Source organism: Sphaeramia orbicularis, chromosome 7, assembly GCF_902148855.1.
Source record: "Sphaeramia orbicularis chromosome 7, fSphaOr1.1, whole genome shotgun sequence".
In the NCBI taxonomy this organism is placed as follows: Eukaryota; Metazoa; Chordata; class Actinopteri; order Kurtiformes; family Apogonidae; genus Sphaeramia; species Sphaeramia orbicularis.
Window position 1 is genome coordinate 13,370,928 of NC_043963.1, and position 20,517 is coordinate 13,391,444.

The following is a 20,517-nucleotide window of genomic DNA, read 5'->3' on the forward strand; positions in this document are numbered from 1 at the left end:
AAGACCCGGTGCTACTTTTGTGTCAGTTCCCAAATGGGTTTTTCTCTCTATTTAACCTTTCTTAAGTGATGTATCACCACATATCATAGTATTATACTATAAATTTCATGTTTTTTTCTGTGAAAATCAGGTATTTTCCTATATTTATTTTATTGATCATGAACTTTAATCATCATGATGGGATTCCATTTGAGGGTTATTCCATCCAAAGCAGAGAAAACTGGAGAAAAAATGACTTTTCAGTCAAATCTATCATTAACTGAACATAAACCGAGTGTCTCCATCCACTGTCATTGATCCAACTCCATGGGTTTTACTGGTGAATCGATGATGTAAAAGATGATGGTGTTTCCACAGTAACTACGGAGCCTCTGAACATCCAAATGGGTCATATCTGATGACCATGAAAAGACGACAAACTGCATTTTACATTAGTTATTTCAACACATTCATAGGATTAGTGGTTTTAGAGTTACTACACAGTTTAGATCAGTAAATGGTTTTGGTCACCGGTGGATATTTGGGTCTTTATGGGTTAATTATACAGCGGCAAATAATAGGGTCGTCATCCAGAACTCAGCAGTCGACAGTTTTTTACTTGCTGGATTTTATGTTAAACAAGAAATGGTGCTTCGTTTTTCACTCAGCCTATCAGTGATAACATGGAAGGATCATCTTGAACTCAGCAGTTCCTTTCCCTCAAGCCCCTCTTTTCATTTCTCAAGTTCTATGTCTTTGACTCCTCAAACCTCCCACCAGAGACATGAGCAGAGGAGTAGAGGTTAAGACCTGAGGAGAGGCAACATGAAACACGGTCATTTTCGATAAACGTCAGTTAAATATGATGTGTAGAACAGCTCTGTTTTATGTAAATACAATAAACCACTGTGTATCATGATCCGTGTCAGCTTTGTTAACTTTTCATTCAATTCACAATGTGGTATAATGCATCAGTATGTGATGGAAGGATAGAGGATCCTACATTTTTCATTTAACACGAAGAAGTCTAATCTCACATTTGAGCATTTTTATGTCGATAAAAGAACTTCAGGGTGAACAAAACTTTCTCTTTTCAGATCCTGCTGCTGCCATACTTTGTGTAACACAGACATATTTTTCACCTCTTTTACACATCATAGGTCTGATCTCCAAAAAGACTTCCATAACGCTATCACCAGGAGGAATTTGAATAAATGAAACAGCAGGTAGGTCTTCCAATGCCTTGGTATTGGGTATAAGTTCAGGGATAGATTGGTAAATTAACAGAAAACACTTCACTTTAACAATATGCTGAATTCAAATTTAAATCAGATACAGATGTATAAGGTTAAAAAAAAGGTACAAAAAAAAAGAATTTATGAGGTAAAAAAAGGTTAAAAAAAAAGATTTATAAGGTAAAAAAAGGTAAAAAAAAAAAAAAAAAAGATTTATAAGGTAAAAAAAAAATGATAAAGATGAAAACGCATTTACGTTTGTACAGGAGCAATAAATTGAAATTAAAATAATCTGAAACATAGAGGTGTTCTATTGTTAGGTAGTGGTGCATTCAGAAAAAATGAAAGGGGGAGGGCTGTATATACATACATATGTGATATCCTTCTCTGAGTTGTCATGTTCCTGCTTGCTTTGTCTACAGAACAGACTGTGCACTACGGTCATATTTCACAACATAATATACAATTTAATCTTAATGAACCCTGAAGCTTAAATATAAACATCTCAGCCAAAAAAGTATCAAGTCAATCAGATTGGCCGACGTTGAGCCAATGGAGATTTAGCGCAACAGGTAATGCTTTGGACTGCAACACGGAACACCGGGGTTCTAGTCCAGGTCACAGCAGCAATTTTTACTGTAGATTAGGGATGTAACAATTACCAGTATAACGATAAACCGCGGTAAAATTGCCAATGGTTAGTATTACCGTTTGAATTCTAATTATCATGATAACCGTGTTTGATTACCGCACTTTTAGGGGACAAAACCCTATGAAAAGATCTGCTTTTATGTCAAATATTTGAGTATAGTTTTAATTTATTACAATTTTAATTGTCTATACCTAATATTTGGAACCAATATTCACTTTTAAAGTCTTTGAAAAGGTTCGTCTGCATCTGTGTGTTATTTATGCAATAAAGTATATACATTTTTCAAATCGGACTTTATATATTTTTTGAGCTTTTTGTCCTTTTGTGTTGATATCGTCGGTTAAAGTGAAAAAATAATAGATGATATAAATGAAGTTGTGCTGAAAAAAAAAGAAACCAAACATGGGTATAGTTAACATTTATTTATATAGTATATAAAGACAAAATCAGAAGTACTGAAAAACAGCCAAAATAGGCTCAGACCACTAAGGGTTAATATTTGAATGTTTCTGCCAACAGAAAGTACATTGTACCAGTTATTTTATTTATTTATTTATTTTTAATTTAACTTGGTTAAGTTATTTCAGAGTGTATATAAGTACTTTTTGAACATTTTGAGCACAATTTCAACAATACCACAATAATAATGATAACCGTGATAGTTTTGGTCACAATAACAATGATATGAAATTTTCATATCATTACATCCCTACTGTAAATTTTTATATATGGGTGGGTGGGGGGGCTGGTACATAAATCCACCATTACACTAAACTCTTCGGTAGCTTCACTTTTCTTTAACCTTCACTTTTCTTTAACCTGGTCTTTTGGCTCCATCTGGCCTCTTCCTGTCCTCCATCACCACTGACTGACACTTTGCACTATTCTGTTGCTTTAATTTTACCAATCCAGAAAAGACGACTTGTGGGCCCAACCAATTTAAACATTTGGGAGCGAAGAATTCCCTCAGATTGTCGAACCCATCTAATCTACTGCGATGTAGGGGCTGTACTGTCAGATGAATGGAGAATGAATGCAAGAAGATTAGATAAGTGACAGACGAGTGTCAAAATTATTTTTCACATTCAACCGGCCCAAACTTGAGACTGACATGAGCCGGCCCATCGGGAGTCCTCCTAAATCTCCTGATTGGCCACTCCAGGCTCAGCCATAGCTCCTCCAGCTACACTCCTCAGACCTTGATGGGCATTTAAGGAAACTGAGACATCCTTAAAGATGGAGCACTGATGAGGGTAGGTGGTGAAAAATCTGGAATTGAGACCAGACTGTGGTGTCCAGGCTTCACAGCTTCACACTGTGGGTCATTAGTGTTACTGCGGGTGGGCTAGCAAGTTTCTTCAAAGGGTACCTGTGGTGAATTTTCATTGCTAGTTATGACAAAAGATCATGTATAATACTAGCAGTTCTTTTGTCGTAGCCCGTTGTCAGTTATGTGCGAGTACTAAGTCACGACTCCTTCACGGGCTGTTCCAGCAGCAGTAGTGAGTTGTTGTATTGTCCAATTACCCGGGCTGTGATGGACTGGTCCCTGACCCCGTGCAGCAGACACCAGTCTAAGATGACACATTGTCGGCCAGTGCTGGGTCACGTCTCTAGGATAATGGCAGAATGCTAAGTTTACAGCTGCACAAACAACGAGCGCAAACATGTACTTTCCACTCAATCTTGCTCACTGACTGCTGCTTGTTTACTCGCACTGATCACCTGGAATCAACACTGGTAGGTCACCTCAAGCTAGCAGTAGCTTCTCCTCATAGGTTCTGCCCCCGCCCATAATTCATGTAATAAACAGGTCCAATGTGGTGCATTTATGGTTATTTTTTACTGAATTGGTGCCTCTTGCTTATAAGTAATACACAAAGCACTATTAGTACCTTAAGTACAACCAGTACAGGTACACTTTCAGGCTGTTAGTTGTGATTCTTAAGAGTCTCCCAGCACTAGAAGGCATCACTTTATTCACTTTAACCTGCAGAATGTTGTATTTCAATTAAAGTGATGGTTGCAGACTTAAAACGTGTTATGTATTTGATCCCAATAGGTGTATTAAAGATGTTCCAGTTCAACCATTTATGGACATTGATGAAACTCTTATGCTCATTTTGCCGTGTTACATTGTGGTTTTATGTGTTATTTCGTCGAAGCTGTGACTTTGTGGGTTACTTTCCACTGCAATGTCAGTGCTTTCTTATGAGTCTCCTCAGTGGATCTTTGAATATTCTCTGTTGATTACTAGCGAAGCCCAGGATCCCTAAATATGGAATTCAGGTCAGCCCTACTGGGTACTTCAGGTGATTTAGAAATTGTCTGTTTTTCATGCAACATATTGTATTTGTACTGGGTAAGTGAAGTATACGTTTTACTGTCAGGGCTCACTATTATAAGGCTACCACTGACAGATAAATGGTCACAGATAGAAGAATGTTGCTCTTTCAACCTCTATGACAGGGGTCGGCAACCTTAAACACTCAAAGAACCATTTGGACCAGTTTCAGAAAAGAAAACATCGAAAACCACAAACCATTTGGAGGGAGGGAGGGAGGGAGGGAGGGAGGGAGGGAGGGAGGGTGGGTAGCTTGATTGATTGGTTGGTTGGTTGGTTGGTTGGTTGGTTGGTTGGGTGGGTGGTTGGTTGGTTGGTTGGATGGATGGATGGATGGATGGATGTACTTTATTTATCCCAAACTGGGAAATTACTAAATGAACATAATACAAGCTTCTTTTTTTTTTTTTAATTGAGTTATTTCGAACATGGAAATGATACAAGCTTCCCGATTGCTACTAATTGACTTCTTTGTACAACATAATATAGAAATGAAAATTCAAGGAAGCATAAAATAATAATACACATAAAAAAGAAAAAGAAAAAAAGTCATATTCGAAAAGGAGTGAGAAGAAGCACAGCTTTAACCTCGTCCACTAACAAATGGAACTGACGGTTTAATGCTTTCGCCGTTATTCTATTGAGCGATAAAAAATTTAGTACGTTTTACTTTAATGTTAAAAGATCACCATAATCTTCAAATCTAGTATTACATTTTAAACAAGAAAAGTACTCGGAGAGCGCAGACCTCCACCAAGGCAGATCAGCCCCACCACCACCACCACCCGATCACCACCAAAATTTAATCATTTATTCCTCGTGCCAGTATCAACATTTCCTGAAAATTTCATCCAAATCCTTCCATAACTTTTAGAGTTATCTTGCTAACAGACAGACTAACAAACAAAAAATCACAGAGATGTGTTTTTGTACAGGATTAATATTATCACAGGACCTCTGTGTTTGCTCAATTACTGTAATTTGCAGGGGGGAATTTTGACTTTACAAATTATAGACATGGCTGATTCGCATGGGATTAAGATCATAGACGACCTCTGCAATTATTCTAAATCACCAAAGGTCAACAGGTTACAGAAGTCCTGCACAAACAACTTCTGTCTGCTTAAATCCACCAGTATAATATAAGGAACTCTGGTGATTTGAAAATGAACCCTCTTACATTTCTACAGGCTTATATAGGATGTTTTTGTACTCGCATTTCCTAACATTATTACTTGTCTGTGATGTCAAGGGCCAGCTCACCACTTCCAGGTAACTGTTTAATAATAATAATAATAATAATAATAATAATAATAATAATAATAATAATAATGAGGTTCCTTACTATAGCTGCCATGTACATCAACCATTTAACCCATAAAGACCCAGTGCTACTTTTGTGGCAGTTATCAAATGAATTTTTCTCTCTATTTAACCTTTACTTCAATAATGTATTACCATTTATTATAATATTAGCCTCTGTGTTGTGTATTTTCCACTGTAAATAGTGAATTTCCCTATACTGAACTTCCTATATTTAATTCTGATGTTGATGAAAACTTGAAATTTCACCCATTATAAGTAAATGGGAGAAGAAAAAAGATTTTAAAAATTCCTAAAAAATTGAAACTTTGATCTATTTTCCCAAAATTTAATGACATCTATTGTGTCACTGGCAATTTATAAACACAATTTGGTATGAATTCATCCAATAATTTTGCTGCTACAGACATTTGAAATTTCACCAATTATAAGTAAATGGTACAATAAATAAATAAATAAATTCATAAAAAATTTGAACTTCAACCTACTTTTCCCAAAATGTAATGAGATCTATTCTGGATCACTGGCAATCTATAAACCCAATTTGGTTTGAATTCAACTAATAGTTTTGCTGTTAGAGTGTTAACAAACAAACAAACAAACCAAACCAAACACAATACCCCTTGCCCTCCCTTTGGGGGCGGGGTTAAAAAAGTTTCTAACTATAACAGCCATGTACGTCTTCTGACAAGTGGCTTTTCCAAAGGATTTAAGTTTGCTCTTTTGTGAATATCTGTTATATCATGACATAAAACACTCTCTTTTGCCATTATCTATCATCCTTGTCCAGGAAACAGGCTGAATAAATATGCAAAAGAAGCCAAACTGATGCAAAACACTACAAATCACAGAGATGTTAATTATCACAGGACCTCTGTAGGTAATTTCAAGGGGGAATTTTGACTATAAATTATAGACGTGGCTGATTCACATGAGATTATGATCATAGACGACCTCTACAATTATCATAAATTACTAAAGGTCAGCAGGTAGCAGTACTCATGTGCAAATAGAGCTTATCATCTCATCTTTTTCTCATCTTTCATCCTTTTCTTTGTCCTCAGAGAAGCTTCATGCACCAAACCTCTAACTTTGACTGACACATGACATTTAAAGAGTGATATGCATTAAAGGGGCTAATTCTTACAGAGCTCGAGTGCACAGGTGTCAAACATGTGGCCCGGGGGCCAAATCTGGCCCGCAAAAGGTTCCAATGTGGCCTGCAGGATGAAAGTGCAAAAATGAACCTGAACAGTCCAGGTTGTCAAAATCCTTTTGGTTCAGGTTCAACACACAGACCAATGTGATCTCCAGTCAAAATAACAACACAATAAACCCATAAATAATGACAACTACAAATTTTCTTTGTGAAACATTATGTGGAAAAAATTTAAGTGACAAAAAATAACATTACACTGTGAAAATATTTCCATTTACAAAACTATTCTTTCACAATAACATGCAAATCAATACATAAATAAAAACAAAGATGAACAACCCAAAATGTTTCATTTTAACAATATTCTGCCTGTTTACTAAATGTTTTGTGCATTTATGGATCCAATGTGATCTGTAGTTGTGTTAATAATAAGAATAAGAGATGTAATATTGTAGAAATTGTTCAAATTTTTGTTCCAAACCCCAAAAGTTTAACATTATTCTGTCTGTTACCAAATGTTTATGGAACATTGTGTATAATGTACATGTATAAATAATAAGTCGAGGCATAATATTGTTAAAATTGCACACATTTTTCAAATGAAATTTCTGTTTTTTCAGGTTATTCACATCTTTTTTGTAAAATGTAAATAGAGGGTGACACAAAAAAACGGGAACTTTTTAACAATCCAATAAAACCAAGAGTGATGGAAGAAAAATATTTTATTCATAGTAATTGAAACCTTAAAACATGCCATTTAAGAAACAATGATGGAATTTTCATTTTTTTTTAAATTACAGGGTGAGCCAAAAAAACGGGAATTTTTGAAGTGCGTATTGGCAGACATGAGCAAGCGGCAGCACTGCGAGACAGTGACCTTGAGCAAGTAAACACACCCACATTTTAGTAAGAGAATTGTTCAGTAACCGTGTGATCTTAAGATTCGGTAACGTTCCCTGGCCCCCAAGATCGCCAGATTTGTCCGTTTGTGATTTTTTCTTGTGGGGCTATCTCAAGAGTAAAGTGTACACGACTCGACCAAGAACTCTGGATGAGTTAAAACAGAGAATTCAGGATGAAATTCACAGTATCCCAGCTGAGATGTTGCAGCGGTCAATGAGGAATCTCAACAGCAGATTTCAAGAATGCATTCGTACAGGAGGACGCCATCTACAGGAAGTAATTTTGAAAAAATGAAAATTCCATCACTGTTTCTTAAATGGCATGTTTTAAGGTTTCAATTACTATGAATAAAATATTTTTCTTCCATCACTCTTGGTTTTATTGGATTGTTAAAAAGTTCCCGTTTTTTTGTGTCACCCTGTATTTTCGTAATTTAATTGGGGGTTTTTTAGCACTAAAACAAAAAGAAAAACTTGGATTTGTCATTATTTATAGGTTATTAAGTCTTTATTTTACTGGTCTGGTCCACTTGAGATCAAATTGGGCTAAATATGAGTTTGACACCCCTGCTCTAGTGCTACTCTACTGACACTTACAACAGAGCTGAATTCATCAAATGCCCATCGCTTTCCTCCCTAAAAAGTGATTTGAAAGCCAGATTGAGCATCACAAGGCATTGATGCAAAATGTTATTGTCCCTACCACGGATGCTCTCCGGCTCAAAACAGACTTAATTTTCACCTGAAGCAAAAAAGCAATGAATAAAGAGTACAAAGCTGATGGAAATGAGAGAAGTTTAAAAAAAAAAAAGGGATAGAAATCTTGCAGAGTAATTACACAGATAAGGTAGTTAGGTTTGACAGGAGCCAGTAAAAAATGCAAATGATGTGCAATTACAGGGGAGAATTTGATAGAAGAAATCATGAGCACCCAATATACAAGGGAGCCGCATCCTGCATTGCTTTCATAAATACAGTTATTTCACCCTTCATTAAACACGGCGTTACCCTGGTTGCTCTGGAGGCAGCAGAGCATCGAGGTTGTAGCATGTTTCTTCTTCGGAACAGGCGTCTAGTATCACGGCGCTGGCAATCTGTTGTATAATGTTCCAACTTGCATCAGTGGAAATCCTTTCACTTAGGACAAAAATATCCCTAGGAGATTAAGAAACTCAATCTGGTTTGATAACCAACTAGATTATTCCTTCCAGCACTCTCAGCCAGCGGCCAGAACCTTTTAAACATTTAAGTCTGTATTGTCAACAGGATCAAGAACCTTTCTGCTCGGAGAGGTTTAAGCCGGCACCAGATGGTAAGCGAAACTGTCAGATCATCCATCTTTCAGAGGATTAAAAATGTTGACTATATTAACTCTTATGCATGCACCGCGCATTGTTATCTATCTTTGATGTGATGGGACGTCATTAGTATTCCCAGGTCTAGGTCATTTATTTGGTTCCGCATCATCTGCAACCAGTTATATGAATGAACGTCTAAAACGCCCATCTAGTTACCTCAGTTGATTTACTTAAAAATAGCATCAAAACACATCTGTTCAGCGCTGCTTGTAACCACATTTACTAAACATACAGTACTGTGTATAAGCCTTAGACCGCCCTTTGGTTTGATTGTTATTAACAGGGTTGTAATGAACAGTGTTGGGGAAGTTACTTTTAACTTGTAGGGGTCTGAGCCTTTTTTGAGTACTTCTGATTTTGCCTTTATATACTATATAAAGAAATGTTTACTATACCCATGTTTGGTATCTTTTTTTTTTTTCTTAGCACAACTTCATCTATATCATCTGTCTATTATTATTTGATTTTAACCGACTATATCAGCATAAAAAGCCAAAACAAAAAAAACATATGTGGGCAAAAAAAAAAAAAAAAAAAAAAAAAAAGTTGCTTCTGTTAAATAAACGCCTAAAAATGGCTACTTCACAAAAAAAATAAAAAAATTTAATTAATTAATTAATTAATTAATTAATTAATTAAAAGGCCGAAAAACACACAAAAAATATAAAAATCCAATTTGAAAAATGTACATAATTTATTGCATAAATAACACAAAGATGCTCATATGAACCTTTTCAAAGACTTTAACCCTTAGGGGTCTGAGCCTTTTTTGAGTACTTCTGATTTTGTCTTTATATATTATATAAAGAAATGTTTACTATACCCATGTTTGGTATCTTTTTTTTTTTCTTAGCACAACTTCATCTATATCATCTGTCTATTATTATTTGATTTTAACCGACTATATCAGCATAAAAAGCCAAAACAAAAAAAACATATGTGGGCAAAAAAAAAAAAAAAAAAAGTTGCTTCCGTTAAATAAACGCCTAAAAATGGCTACTTCACAAAAAAAATAAAATAAAATAAAATAATTAATTAATTAATTAATTAATTAATTAATTAATTAATAGGCCAAAAAACACAAAAAAAATATAAAAATCCGATTTAAAAAATGTATATAATTTATCGCATAAATAACACAAAGATGCTCATATGAACCTTTCAAAGACTTTAACCCTTAGGGGTCTGAGCCTTTTTTGGTCGTTTTTGAGTACTTTTGATTTTGCCTTTATATACTATATAAAGAAATGTTTACTATACCCATGTTTGGTATCTTTTATTTTTTTTAGCACAACTTCATCAATATCATCGGTCTATTATTTTTTCATTTTAACCTACTATATCAACATAAAAGGCTGAAAAAAAAAAACATATGTGGGCAAAAAAAAAGTTGTTTGTTAAATAAATGCCTAAAAATGGCTACTTCACAAAAAAAATAATTAATTAATTAATTAAAAAGCCGAAAAACACACAAAAAATATAAAAATCCGATTTGAAAAATGTATATAATTTAGATGCTTAAATGAACCTTTTCAAAGACTTTAATCCTTTGGGGTCTGAGCCTATTTTGGCTGTTTTTGAGTACTTTTGATTTTGCCTTTATACACTATATAAAGAAATGTTTACTGTACCCATGTTTGGTATCTTTTTTTTTCAGCACAACTTCATCTATCTCATCTGTCTATTATTTTTTCACTTTAACCTACTATATCAACATAAAAGAACAGAAAACACACAAAAAATATAAAATCCTATTTAAAAAATGTATATAATTTATTGCATAAATAACACAAAGATGCTTAATGAAACTTTTCAAAGACTTTAAAAGTGAACATCGGTTCCAAATATTAGGTATACAAAATTAAAATAGTAATAAATTAAAACTATACTGAAATATTTGACCTAAAAGCATATCTTTACATAGGTGTTTTTTCATCCCCCTGGTCCTCTCAGTTTAGGTGGGGGTCATCCTCACCCTCACCTGTAATGCTAATGCAGTCTGTGGATTCGAATCCGCAAATTTGGCCAGTTTTTTCCATCTTGAAAAAGGACAAAAATTGACGAAGATATGATAAGAAATTTCCACCGTCCCCAGTGGTCTATGTGACCGACTTCTGATGCTATGACGTGTTGAAAATGTCATGTCAGTCTTCAGTACTGTTTCTTCAATACTGTGCACATATTATGTCAGAAAACACATGTTTACAGTATTAAAAACACATTAAAAATCAGCACTGAGTGGGTTCTAATTGCTAAAGTCAGTATCTAGTGTGACCATGATGAAAAATAACTCAAAAATTAAGAAACACTAGATGAGTTGAATGAAACCTGGTGTAAAATATTAGAAAATTAATATAGTAAATCTCACACTGTCTGAATAAACGACTTAAAAACATATAAATTGTAAAGGGAGGGTAAACTAAACACTTTACTCTGGTTTGTAGAAGCGTTTTGTTTTATCCCCTGAAACTTTTATTTTTAATGCTGCACATATATTCTGATTATATCTAAATACAGTAACTATGAAATGCATACATGGCCTTAAACTTTTGCACAGTACTGTTTATATGCAACATGTTGTACATTTTTCCCATCTTTTATTCATATCAATAAACAAGAATGTCATGTGTATGTTTTATTTTTGGTTTGCAGTAGTGTTCTGATATATTTATTAACCCATAAAGACCCAGTTCTACTTTTGTGGCAGTTCCCAAATTAATTTTTCTCTCTATTCAACCTTTCTCAACTTATTTATCACCATTTATTGTAATATTATCCTCCGTATTTTGCATTTTTAAAAAAAATGAAAATCAGGTATTTTCCTATATTTAATTCGCTGATCATGTGGATGTCAATAAAAGCTCAGATTAAAGTTGATTGTCATTATATCAAAAACTGAGAAAAATGAAGAAAACTTGGCTTTTTCAACAAAATCTATCATTAACTGAACATAAACGAAGTGTGTCCATCCACTGTCATTGATCCAACTCCATGGGTTTAACTGCTGAATTAATGTTGTAGAACAAGGGTGTCAAACTCATTTTAGTTCAGGGGCCACATTCAGCTAAATTTGATATGCAGTGGGCCAAACCAGCGAAATAATAACATAATAATATATAAATAATGTCAACTCCAAACTTCTCTCTGTTTTAGCACAAAAAAAAGTCAATTTATATTATGAAAAGGTTTACATCTACAAACTATCCTTTCAAAAGATGTGAATAACATGAACAAACTGAAAAAAATAAGTGCAATTTTAACAATATTCTGCCTCAGTTTATCATTTCCACGTGTACATTATAACTTACAGATCACAGTGGATCTACAAACACACAAAACATTTAGAAACAGGCAGAATTTTGTTAAATTGAAAAAAAAAAAAAAAAAAAAACTCTTTAAGACATTTCAGGTTGTTCATATTTGTTCAGGTTATTCACATTTTTAGCGAAATTATACTTCGTTTTAGTGTCATTATTTATATGTCATTATGATAGTATTTTACTGGTCTTGAGATTGAATTGGTCTGAATGTGGAACCTGAACTAAAAAGATTCTTAATATCTTAGTATAATTTTTGCATTTCACAAATTCATCCCAAGGGCCGGACTGGACCCTTTGGCGGGCCAGATTTGGCCCCCTGGCCACATGTTTGACGCCTTTGTTGTAGAAGATGACTGTGTTTCCATGGTAACTACTGCGCCTCTGAACATCCAAATGGGTCATATCTGATGACCACGAAAAGATGACAAACTGCATTTTACACCAATTATTTACATGTATTGACAGGTTTAATGAATCAACAGTTTACATCAGCAGATGGTACTGGTCACCAGTGGCTGTTTGGGTCTTTATGGGTCAATATTTGTTTTAAATTAACAAGAATCAGTCATTTCATCACCACAAACTGTCCACTTAGTCTTCACTCTAGTCTAATTTATCTAATTATCTAACTTAATTTCATATTAAAGTGAGTACTTTTCCTACCTCCCTGTCAGACATATTTTCTGTCAGCAGGATTAAATACATTTTGATTTTTCTTAACTTTGACATCACATTTAGGCAGAATTTACTGTATTATTTAATTACAATCACTGTTTTTTATATTATTTCTGCAGAAGTGGCCTAACATAATACTCTTCCAGTGCACCAAATATCCTTGTGCGCTCTGCATTAGTAGACTTTACCTTGGTCTTTGTCTCGCACAGTTATTATAAGACGGAGGAGTGAGCCCCTTGATGTTAGGAAAAGTATATTGAGCGACTGCGAGACAGAGTCTGTTACAAATGACACCATACTGACTCTCATAACAGGCTGCTTCTCCATGAATTATTCCCTTGACCTGAGACCCCCTAAATCACACAGCACACTTAATTAAGTTAAGCCAAGAGCAATAAATAAGACGTATGACACATCAGCGCTGATGCTTGTCGTCATCCGTTGACAAAAGCAGCGGGCCTCGGGTCAGCCTCGGCCGATTGATGAGACCAATCACTATGACATACAGTCCGGGTCAAGTCTCAAAAATTGATAGGAAATGTGAATATGATCAACAGCCTGCTGGCAACTCGGGACACCTTTCCCACTTTATGTTGAAGATTTAATGCTGCTTTGTGACAAAGAAGCGCCAAACAGTGGCTAGATGAATGCCCCCGGTGCTCTCCCTGCCAAGGATCATCTCTGTGTCGGCGGTGGCAGAGAAACAGACATCAGAATTCAATCTAGCTGAGCCATCTGTTCACTGATATCAGGGCTGTCATTTGATATGGACTGCCCATCAAGAGTGGAGGCCTCGAGTTCACCTTGCCATCAGAGATGCCGTAGACTCCGGTCTTATAAAATGTGATGGATGAAGGCTGTAAAGCACCAACTAGGGTCTGTCAAGGCCCAGCACCCAATCACACAGTCTTCATTACAGAGTGACGAGTTTAAAACCCACCGGAGCCAACACGACAACCAGAGGCTCTAATCAGGGTTAAAGCACAACAACGCACTGCAATACATCCAGGACGCCGAGGGTTAATTTGTACTGTTTTATCAAGAACCTCGGAGTCTCTTGTCGGTGTTTATTTCTTCCTTCATCAGGTCTGACAACAAACAGTTTGCAGAGAATCCTTGAGGGTCATCATACTTTCCATGAACCGCATCATCTGACGTTTAATGACAGTTGGACTTAAAAAAGACAACGGAAAAACAGATGGAGTGAAGATGAAATGACGCACTAAATTTAACTGTAATGAAAGGATGAAACTGAAAGCGATGAAAATTAGCAACACAGGATAGAAATATCGACTTACATTTAATCTTGTTGCTATATCACCTTATAGTTATTTTAGTACTGCCTGTTTATTTTGAGGTATTGTACAACAGCGCTATTCATTTAGACTGCCTCTTGCTATGTGAAATTTTAAAAAAAATCTCTGTGAAATAAGCACTAGGAAATGATGATAATACTATCTCTGCCAAAACATTAAGTCAGTTGCTCATTCTATGCCAAACGGTCAAGATGAAACACTACGAAACTGCAGTGGAAAAAAAAGCCGGACACACGAGGCTTAAATGAATCTGGATGCCAAACACGTTCATTCACGGCTAAAGTTGAAGAAGTCCTTATTAAAGGCTTCAGTTTTCAGTGTAAGGTTGGAAGGAATATGTGGAGAAAACCTCTGCACCAATCTAAAAGACAAGAAGTGCCTAATGTTGGTTCACAGGGAATTGGTTAAAATGTTTTAATGATTTTGTGTGTGAGGTCTAGCATGTTAGTTTGATAGTTTGGCTTATTTAAAGGAATTACATGTTGTATTTCGATTTGAAAATATTAAAAAGCAGCAGCTATCTTTAGAATGTTTACAGAGCTCCAAGAAGACTATTAACGAGGGGAATTTTAATAGAACCAGCTATCAAAGCAACAAAGCATTAAAAACACAACTCTACACTATGCGAATATGTTACCTGGCCTGGAACAGTAAATACATTTTAGTTGTTTATACTGTAATTGACCTGTTTTGTTTATTTATTTATTTATTTTCCTTTCTTAAATGTACCAAAATGCACCGTCTTGACTGTCTTGTTATGCATGTTTTGTTTGCACTACCTTTATTTTCTCTCTCTCTCTCTCCCTCTATGGGTTCTGTCTGTTTATCATGTCCGGTGTCAGTCTTTGTATTATGAACACATTACTTGAAATTATAAATGTTATATCAGAATCACAATCTCTTTATTGTCATTGTACAAGTATAATGAAATTGTTTGTTAAATGTTGAAAAGTTGTAGAAATAAAGTAAAAAATAAGTTTAAAAAAATAAATAAAAAACAACTCCATTTAATTTTTTTTTTTTGTCAAAATTATTTTCTTTAAATACCTGACTTTATGATCTATCTGCACTTTTTACATTTTTTCCTCATAGTATTGCCCCCTCCTCCTGCCCTAAACAGTTCTTTAGTTATTCTTTATCTTAGATGGACTCTAAATGAGCTGCTCTTGACAGTTACCATTATTTTTGTAAATTTGTGTCTGTAAAAATAGAATACATATTCCAAAAAGGATAACTGCACGTAGGAGCACCATGTTTTTTTTTCATCAATACTGGCGGTCTCTGATTGACCTTGCCCCTGACTTTTCTGTCCAATGCCAGCACAGTTCATCACAAGCTGCTTTTGTTCAAAGGGTCATATTTAGCTAAACCCACTTTCATTAGTCTTTGGTTCATTTATTTGTGTATTTGGACCCTAATAGTTCATAAAGTTTGAATTTGAACCCTCCAGGTGCTGCAAAGCTATCTTTGTAGTCATTCTGGCAAAAATTGAGTGGATTTCTACAACCCATTTAAACTCTTTCTTAATTTGTTACGTCTATAACTAGTTATGTCACAAAATATGCAAATATAAGGTCAAGACTTCTGATGAACATTTCTCCAAGTATGACATAACGATGGCCAAAAAACAAAACCTCCTATCTGCAAATTTTTAGATTTTGAATTTCCACATTAAATGGTGAGAACAAGGATGATACTGTTAACACATAATATAGAAATAGAGTCTGAGAACAGTAGAATATGCTTGGATATCTTTAACAAAGACCATACTATAATAAAACTAAAGGTTTTTTTTGTTTCCTGAAAAAAGTGATTTTTTCAGATAGGAGGTTCTGTATTCTAGCCATCGATAATTGTTTGTCAGCAGCAGCGGTTGTAGTAAAAACTGAAAATATGTACAAATTTCGATCCGATTACCTAAAATCTTCAGTAGTTGGTTGTATTAACAAACACAAGTGGCTGAATGGGACAGAAAGCACAGTCAACAGCCTGGAGGGGGTGGGGTCATTTGCATTTAAAGGGCCAGCGCTCAAAATGACATTTCTGGTGTCATTACTCAAAAATAGGGTTGAAGATGGACCTGCGGAGTTGAATTAATGAAGCATTCAGACCCAAGCAGAGCATTTACAGTTTATGCAAACCACAGGGAAATGTTTGAAAATGCATAATTCCAGTTAAAAAAGCAAAATATCGCTCCTTTAACAAATTCTGGTCCACTAGCAAAAAGGGCAATGAGAATGCAATCCGACACAAATGAAAAAAATGAAGTCCACATTCGATCTGAATCAAATAATTGGACCAAAGGACTTTCCAAGTGTGAATACAGCCTAACACACATTTACTTATTTTTCATTAGATGATTGAACTTTTAAGTGCAGTTTCACCACATTAACAGCAATTTTACTGGAGGAACATTAGACTCTTTACACCACAACATATTTTAGAGCTCATGGGGATTTCTTCCAACTGAGAACATTGATTATCGCAGCATATTTCAATTTTAACTTACATGCGATGTGCAGACTGGCTTCTCTGCTCACAATGGTGCCAAAGGAGTTCGATGCCAAGCACTGGTAGATGCCAACATCTTCGTCTTTATTGAGATTGCTGATGTGTAAGTTTCCTCCCATGAGAGAGTACCGTGACCCAGGTCTGGCCACGATGAAAGAGTCATTCAGCTTCCATCTGTAAATGAGAGCACACAACACAAAAAAAAAAAAACGTCAAGCAAGCCTCAGTAGAGAAGGTCAGGGTGCCCTGGATTTTACCACAACCATCAGCCTAGTGCCTAGAAAGGGTTCTGTTCTGTAGAGTGTTAGAATTATACAGCTGAGGAACATATAAAAGCCAAAGCATTATTTAATTAGCACGCAATATGTTAAAATCATGATACCTATGTTTTATAATTAGAATGAGTAGCTTCATATGTGCACTTATGTTAAATTTATTGTATTTCGTTACTTTTTCTGTGATTAATAACCGTTGATGGGCGCATATGTAATTGATTTCTTGATTTTATTGTTTTATTTAGTTGTTATTTCTTTTTTATTTCAAAGTTTGAGACAAATAAACAAATAGAACGTAATATGATTAGTTATGATTTCTGTATTTGGCTGATTTGCTCTACGTTGTGTGACTTACGGACATTAGAAGGTTACAGGCTTCAAGGGGTAGAATGGAAAAATACAGACAGAGCATCACAGATGTGTTAGCTTAGTTTTTAGGAGAGTGGAATGTGTATTGTTTTATTGTTTTATTAGCAATAAAGAGAAGATGGTAAGGTCTGTGAGGTAAGGATAGGGGGTGAGATTGGAGTGGACAGGTGTGGTGGGGGTGATACGTGAAGGGACTGGCTGAAGTTAAGAGGAGGAAGGCAACACCCCAAGTCAAGAGTATAACAGGAAAAGGGAACTAGATAGGGAAAAGATAACTCTGGGCTCTTGAGAACAGGGAGTCAGAGAGATGGAGCCTATGCTTGGTGACTTTATGTCTGTTGGCTAGGGAATCTGTGACCTTGAGAGACCTCAGATCTGTGTAAGCTTGATTAACGCTAATTAATCGTAGGGTGGGAGATCCTGGAAAAAGGGTTCGAGCAAGCTACATTTTAAAAATACATAATTCGGCTAAAATTTACTTAGGGGGTCAAATGAGCGGCCATTTTTGTCAAAAAAAGTTGTAAGAAATGCATAGAACTGTGTTGAAATAATGCTCATCCATTTGTGCACAGACTACTGATATTATTTGACAGTGGAAGCTATATTTTCAGAAATATTGGATTTTGAATAGCACGTGTATGTGAAAACTTTTGCTGGTGAACAGATGTGACATTACCCATGATGCTCTGGTCAGTACCAGTACTTTATTAGGAATAAACTTATATACTTACTGTTGCTAATACTCCTCTTATTCATATAGGTTAGTATTGTGGATCTAAAACAATAACAGCTGACACAAAAACACAAAATGTGGCAGTGGACGGATGTGACATGGTTGTTACGGATCCCATCATACTGATGCTCGGCAGCCATGTCACCGTTTCCACAAATGATCCCTGTGCAAAAACTAGGATCAGAATTATTTATTGTATAGTTTATCATCAGACTAAAGAGTAAATAACAATATAGAATTGTTATTTCTTTATAAAAATGCTTATTTTTTAGAAAACTATTGATTTAAAAAGTGACGTGTGACATTCTTCATGTATGTATTGGCGTAACGTAACCAGGATGGATCAGCACCATACTCCATATTGAACCTGTAAAAATAAAACATGTGATATGTGGGATATAATCTTGTAAGAAAAACTGGGGAATCTAAAAGAATAGAATATTTGTTTTTCAGGTCAATTCAGTTAAAATATAACTTGGCCATTTGTGACATGAAAATATAGCATTAATTGTGATGAAATTGGACATTTTTGAGCTGAAAACATAGTTTATATGACCATCAACATGTTGCAACAGAACTGAAATCCTGTAAATTTGCAGAACTTGCATTTACCAACACAAAGTTCCTTTGGGGATTCACTTAGATTGATTTCTTATGCACAAAGACATAAATAAGACCTCTAAGCAAATTTCAGCCGAATTCAAAAGTCCAAACCCCTTTCTTCAGACTTCTCCCCCGAAGCCACGCCTCCAGAGTACCATAATGCTTGTACCCGAGCATTCATGAGCAGCCCCCCCCAATCTGCGTATCCATGCGTACCTCATTCATTCTCCTCCAACCCCCCCCCCACCCCACCCCACCCCATCTCACCCCACCTTCGGATCCGTGCATACCTTTGAATCTAGGTCTGTATATCAGTATATTAGATTAGAAGTTGGACTTTTCACTTCTTGTTTTGATACGTGTTCAAAGTGTGACGGCCCCGCACCTTCCGGGCACTAGGGGCGCTGTCAGTTTCTGTTGCAGATGGCGATGGCGTAATTAGTGACACCTGTGGCGGTCCAGGCCTGACTATATAAGTAGCTCGTCCGTGACGATCATTGGCTCTCTGGTTCTCGGGCTCTCTGGTTGTCTCTCTCTGGTCCGGCCTGGTCTACACGCTCTCTGTCTGGTCTCGGTGCTCCTGGCTGTCTGGTCTGGTCCTGCTCTGCCCTGCTTTGCTCCTCCTGGCTGGCGTTTCTGCAGCATTCTGTGTTTTTGTTATTATTAATTTATTTAATAAATCTTTGTTACTTTTTCACCACCTCCGTCTCCATTCTGGTCACCACCTCAGAGCCGGGTTGTGACAAGTGGGGGCTCGTCCGTTCAGTTTCCTTGATCATGTGACAAGTGGAGGTTGTCCGGTCCTTGGTCCATGTGACAAGCGGAGGTTTGTTTGATTCATTCATTTTTTCATTAGCGGTAGTCTCTGCCGTGTGGGCGGGGACTACATGATTTTGTGAATGACTGGTTGTAGTAGTGTCCACGTAATGTGGCGGTCGGGTGTGTTTTTTCATTGTGCATGTGTGCGCAATCTGTCTGCTTTTGGATACTTGAGGTGAGTCTGTTTGTGTGTAGAAAGAGTCGGATGTGTGTTTTCTTAATGCTCAGGTGAGTTTAAACTCTGAGCTCTGTTCATGTCCTTTCACACTGGTGTGTCGCTGCTGTCTGGTCCCTGTAGGCTCAGAGCGTCTTCCCCTTTGGAATTCGCTGGGGGGGGCTCTTTCGTAGGTGGTGTTGACCGTGGGTAGAGCAGTTGTCTCGGGAGCACGTCCGATGCTTTAGTTGAAGTCGACGTTTATCCGGTTGCTTCACTATGCATGCGGGATTCAGTGCATAAATACCCACCACCAGTAGACACCTGAAGACTAGGGAGGAGCTTAGAGAAGTTTCTGCTAGGCAGATAGAGGGACTGGCTGCGGTGGCTGTGGGGTGTGTTCTGGCTTTTGGCTCAGGAGTTTAGGTGAGTTCTGGTGTTTTTTCTGGTAGGTTAACTTAAAATGGCCTTGGTAGAGGATTTCCTGTCTGCTCCTTCAGAGGAGTGGTTAGACAGCTGTTCCAGAGAGCAACTGGTTAAAGTGGCTGAACACTTTGATTTGGATGTCGGTGATGAGCGGCAGAAAGTCGTTATGAGACAGATTATCAAAGGCAATCTGTTAGAGAGCGGAGTTCTTCGGTTTAAGCCTCAGGTTGGCTTGACCGTAGATTCTGGTGCTGCGTCGGTCTCTGATGTGGGAGACGCAGGCTTAACTTTTGAGCAGCGCAGGGAATTACTGTTACTGCAGCTGGAACTTAAACGGTTGGATCTGGATGAACGAAGACTGAGT

General features: G+C 36.4%; 1 protein-coding gene across 2 annotated transcripts in view; it reads right to left on the reverse strand.

Moving 5' to 3' along the window:
• Window positions 1–20,517, reverse strand: part of cntn3a.1 (contactin 3a, tandem duplicate 1) — a 327,610-nt gene that overhangs the window by 230,057 nt on the left and 77,036 nt on the right. For both annotated transcript variants that reach the window (XM_030139254.1, XM_030139253.1), the window contains exon 4: window positions 16,773–16,948. In XM_030139254.1, coding sequence (XP_029995114.1) covers window positions 16,773–16,948 — 176 coding nt within the window. The remainder of the gene's footprint in view (window positions 1–16,772; window positions 16,949–20,517) is intronic.